We start from the raw sequence: 5,324 nt of genomic DNA, 5'->3' as shown, positions 1-5,324 counted from the left end.
ACTTATCAAACACATGCTTAACAAGTTACATTTATTTTGGTTTTCTATCAAATATTTACATATTCAATCATTTATTATAATTAGACGTACATATAATTTTGAGTGGTATATTTAGATTCATGGTAAGAAATGATTTTAAATAATTAAAAAAAGATTTTTGTATGCTTCTTGTTCTCGATTAAAATTGATTGTATCTTTAAAATTAGTTTAGCTTGAAGTTTATAATATTCCGTTTTCTCCTCAAAACGTGATTTTATACTTGTATTATTCAACTCACTTTTATTTATATTAATGTATTCTACCATTAGTCACTTTACCTTATCTAAAATTGATTTTACAAGATGAGTTCAATTAAAATCAATTTTAGCTAACCAAATACACATTGATCTATGAAATGGTATTGCTACTAACAATGGTGTGACGACTACATGTGTTCTATCCTAAGGACAGGTTTAGGTCAATATTAACAAAGATTAGAATTATGAGAACCAAAGAAACACTAGAATGGTACTACTACTCTCAAGTGCCCTTATTGAATTAATGGTATGCCTCTGAAGTCTGACCCCAAAACTCAAAATCGAGGGTGCTATACTCTCAAGTGAAGTGGCTATATCCAATATCCAATCCAATACACACGGGTTGACAATGTTATAAGGTGAGATCAGAGAAGTAGATGTATTTTCTTCTGTGTCGTTATTGTAATTGGAGGGCTCCAAAAAAACATGATAGGAAAGGACAATGAGAAACACACAACCAAACAAAGAACATAATCCAAATACAGGCAGAGTTATTGATGCAGCAGTAGCAGAATCTCGGGCTAAATTACAAAGCCCAGATTAGGGAGATGTGAAAGTTCATATGAAACCAACCCAACCCAATTTAGCTAACATCATCTCAATTTGAGTAACAGAAACCTTGATTCCTAAACGACACATGATATAGGACAAGGAACACCAATCTCCAACATACGACACCGTATCTATTATTATTCTATACAATAATATTCATTCATTTTCCTTCCACTTCTCACTCACTTCCCATTTACCAATATACATTACACACTATTCCAACTTAGCTACCTAGCTTTGACTTCTCATTGCTAAGACAACCAAACCCCGACACATATTCCTACCAACTCTTACATCGTACAGCCCAATTCAAACATAAACTATAGTATTAATTTCCTTATTTTAATCTCAAGGGTATCCAAATTTCCAATTCAAATTCGTTCCTTATTAGTAGTAGTAGTAGTAGTATAGTACTATACTATCATCATGTACAAAAAGATTCCTTTCGTCCTTAAAACAATAAACACAAGGCAAAGGCAAATAAAATAAAGAACAAACTTACAAAGATCAACGCTGTCGTTTGAGTATACTAATCTCCATTACACAACACAGTAAATATTTCCAATGTGCAATAGTAATTTTGAATCACCGTTTCGACAACGCTACCTTCTTTCAATACCATTGCCAAAAATAAACTACACAAGGCACATCCTTTCACACCCCTTCTCGCACGTCGTTATTTTTTTAATACACTCTAACATCGAGTGTTTGTTGACATTGAATTTAATTAATTAAACCAAGCATACACACACACACACACGAGTGTACTTGAAAATTGGAATATTTGAGAATGACTAAACAATTTAACCAATTCATGATATGATATCTAGTACATTCAATTATATTATAATAATAATAATATATGTACTGGGAAATATAAGAGAAAAACAAAAAAAAAAAAAAAAAAATGTTTGATGGAGTTGAGTTGAGTTGATTGCGGTGTGGTGTATATTTGATTAGAAACGCTGAGAAACAGAAAGGTGAGTGTGACGGCGTCTAAGATGAGGTGAAACAATGGAGACTAATCCACCAAGTGGGGGCCTCATCTTTGACCTATAAACCATTTCATCATACGCCCTTCTATAGAATTTCACATACGCCAAAAATGTTTCTCTACCTCTTTCCACCTTCACATTATCCCTATCCCGCCTGAAAAACGTCGCCGGAGACTGAAGAAACGACGCCGCCGTAGTCCGGTTAGGAGCAGTAGTCACTCTCTGCGGCAGTGGTGTTGAAGGGAACAACCCCTTCCTGCTAGCTGGTGGGCCCAGTGGGTTGCGTGCTATTGGTGAAGCGAATGAGAGTGAGCGAGCGTTGAGTGGTGTAAGGGATGGGCTAGTGGGTCCTACTTTGGAGGATGATGTGTTGTCTCCTCCTAGGCTAAGGTACCATGGTTTCAGTGAGTCGAGTTGGTGTGAGACTTGGAAGGAGAAGCGTGAGGATGAGCATGAACCGATCTTCGCCGTTGATTGATCGAATCTGAGTGATGAGGCTCTTGGGTAAGTTGAGAAGTCGTTGTAGTCCATTGATGGTTCGAAATCTAGGGATGATACTATTGTTGTGCATGTTGATAGCTCAACGAATGGACGAACACCCTGCACATCACCACACACGATTGATTTTATCAACGAACAATTCCCCTTTCTTGAGATTAAAATGTTGCAAAGTCAAAACAATAGTGTACTCCCATAGCTAGATAATTATATGGTTGGTTGAGTTTAAATTTAAGGATAATCTTACACAACAAGTCAATCATTTTATTAAACAAAAATCCTAAAGAAAATTGTTGAGAATTGGTGCTTTTGTTGCATGAGTACATGCACACATACATATTTAATTAGTAATGTAACAAGAGCAAGTAGTATATCCTTGGATGGATTGGACCACCTTAACAGAGATCGAGAGTGGTCCAGTTACATGCGTAGTTGTTGTTGATAGTCAAACAAAAGTAAAACATGCACATGATAAATTGACAATACTAGAAAGAATGCAACATTGTATAGTGATAGTGCACACCCAACACAACTACAAACAAGACAGCAAATAGTGTTGTTATTGGATTTTAACTGGCAGTGGCTAAACAGTACTAGAAATAGATTTTGAATTGTGTTTATTTACCTTCCACAAGTATGCAAAAAGTGATGGAGGGTCTATCACAAATGCTTTGCTTAACCGTCCTGGATAGTACTCACCCACAATTTTCAATGCTCCCAACAACAAGTTCATAAATCCAGATGCTGATCTGTAAAAGCCTGTAATGTAATGAGTTCAATTAAACATGGTTAGTTAAATGTAGTAATTAATAAAGAAAGGGTGATATGGTACTACTCAATTTACAAAAGAGTAGTGGAAAAAAGGTAAAAAAAAGTTAGAATCATGGGTTGTGTTGTTTCTCTGAAGTTACAGCTACAATAGCATAATTTAAGGAAGCATTAAAGATTGAAATAGACCAATTGTGATAGGGAATGAATGTATCAATAATGAGTACAATTCCCAATAATACCCTTTCTAACATGTACTGTAAGTATACATTAATTGAAGGTTGAGTCTGTGACACAACAGGGGCACTCCGGACACATTCTGTGTGCTCCCTCAGGTCCTGCCGGTGAATCCTAACAAACATAGTTTTCCAAATGCCTGCTCCACTCTCTCATTTATTGTTTCTGATCTTTCAATCTTTTCTGTTTCATTCAAATTTTACTAGTAATTCATTTCACTTCCTCATTTTAACTTATTTGTCATTTTCCTAACTCTCTTGTTTCAAATGTCATTATGGAGTGGACTTACTTGCATCGAAAAGCATGACAAATTGTTCAACATTTTTTGGCATGTTTGAAATTGCCACTTCCATTGTGAAAGCCAATAAACGAGTGAAGAACCTTTAATATTACAAAAGGAAAAAAACAAATAACATAGTTTAGTTTCATAGATATGATAATGATAGTAACAGAAAATAATGAAAATATTCTTGTCTTTGTGTTTGGTGACTTACAGTTTCTGAGAATGCAACTTCTGATAGTCTTGTTTCATGCGGAAAATCTGTTAACAAAACCAATTAACCAAAAATTCAAATCACACACTTTGAACTCAGAAAAATACAAAACATTCAAATCACACACTTTTGAACTCAGAAAAAAACAAAACCTTCAAATCATACAAACAAACATAAATTTTCAAAATAAGAATAATGAAGGTTACCAAAACAGGTCTGGATTCATCATCATGACCAGCCACATAAGCCAACCCTTCAGATAATTCAGCTGAGAAATCATCTGCTATCAATTGATCTGTTTATTTTTCAAAAAAACAAAAACCCATCATTAAAAATTACATAACATACTGCTAACATTATTTCAATAAAAAAAGAAAAAGAAAAGATATTATTCTTTGTGGGGTTTCAGAGGTATGAAGAGAGTGGAATAATGATTACAACTACTAGTATAGTATAGTATAGTATAGGGAGTGGTGTGTATATTGTTACTTTTAAAGCTTAATTCAAAGGAAGAAGAAAAAGCAAGATTCTTTGGTGAGTGAGAGAGAGAGAGAGAACACAAAAAGAGAAGTCGGCGTGGTTTTCACAACGGGTAAAAAACTTTTCTAGTTAAAGGAACAACAAAGAACAACTTGCAGAAGAAGAATTATTATACCAGTAACAATACTTTCTCTCCATGAAAGACAAGCTCTTAGTTGTTTAGCAGCTCTTTTCACATTATCTCCTTTCACTTTCAGAAACCGTTTCACACAAGCATAGTTGCAGAACTTTTCCTATAAACACACACAACAAAAAAAAAAAAAAAAAAAAAAAACAATGAAGTTTGAGTTTAAGCACTTGAGTAAGAGTGATAATAAGAGAAAGAAATATGTGTACCTGTTTGACAGTGAGAGGGGTTTGTTTTCTGATGAGTTCAAGAACAGCTTCAACTTTAGCAGTTTCCTTGTCTTTGAGGAGTTCAAGTTTCTTCCCCATTTCGAGAAAAAAATTCTGATGAGTTTGTAATAATTAGTTATTACCAACAAGAGAACTATTATTCCAATCTTCTGTTTCACGCAACCTTAAATATCTATCATATGAATATGAATGAACGAGGTTTTTCTGCCAATAACTCAGCAGAGAGAGAGAGAGAGAGAGGCAATGAATAATGTGTATATAATGTGATGAAGGAAGAAGTTGTGGAGACTTTATTTATAGTGAAACGACTGATTATAACGCCGTTACATATAAAGTGTTTATTTGAAAACGTCAACACTTGTTTTGTTACCATTTGAGTGAGTTGAGACTTGAGACTTTACTTAACAGTGCTCTTACTTTAGGTCAATGAATGTCTTAAAATGGCTGGTCCCCACATAACGGAAAACGCCGACTTTCTGCTATATTATTATTCTGCTATTTAAGTTAAGTACTCGTATATAATTACCTGTCTTACCTTAGGATTTATATTTGAAAGGGATATGGGCTAGATGTTGCACCTATTTCCC

General features: G+C 34.4%; 1 protein-coding gene across 1 annotated transcript; it reads right to left on the bottom strand.

The window, feature by feature from the left end:
* Window positions 1–1,616: 1,616 nt before the first annotated feature.
* Window positions 1,617–5,003, bottom strand: LOC11417706 (phosphatidylinositol transfer protein 3). The gene is made up of 7 exons (XM_003592354.4): window positions 4,717–5,003; window positions 4,496–4,613; window positions 4,047–4,135; window positions 3,841–3,887; window positions 3,636–3,727; window positions 2,967–3,100; window positions 1,617–2,443 (listed from the first exon to the last, which is right to left on the bottom strand). The coding sequence occupies exons 1-7, from the start codon at window positions 4,813–4,815 to the stop codon at window positions 1,805–1,807; spliced, it is 1,218 nt and encodes a 405-aa protein (XP_003592402.1). The 5' UTR covers window positions 4,816–5,003; the 3' UTR covers window positions 1,617–1,804.
* Between the last annotated feature and the right edge of the window lie 321 nt (window positions 5,004–5,324).

The sequence above is a fragment of the Medicago truncatula genome, chromosome 1, assembly GCF_003473485.1.
Source record: "Medicago truncatula cultivar Jemalong A17 chromosome 1, MtrunA17r5.0-ANR, whole genome shotgun sequence".
In the NCBI taxonomy this organism is placed as follows: domain Eukaryota; kingdom Viridiplantae; phylum Streptophyta; class Magnoliopsida; order Fabales; family Fabaceae; genus Medicago; species Medicago truncatula.
Note: the sequence above shows the minus strand (reverse complement) of the source record. Positions and strands in the feature narration are given on the sequence as shown.

Excerpts from the sequence above, each read along its gene's own strand:
- LOC11417706 (XM_003592354.4), bottom strand. The coding sequence starts at position 4,815 with ATGGGGAAGAAACTTGAACTCCTCAAAGACAAGGAAACTGCTAAAGTT. Across the intron at positions 3,888-4,046 it reads ATGAATCCAGACCTGTTTTG|ATTTTCCGCATGAAACAAGA; the intron begins GTAACCTTCATT and ends TTTTGTTAACAG. Across the intron at positions 3,728-3,840 it reads AAGTTGCATTCTCAGAAACT|GTTCTTCACTCGTTTATTGG; the intron begins GTAAGTCACCAA and ends GTAATATTAAAG.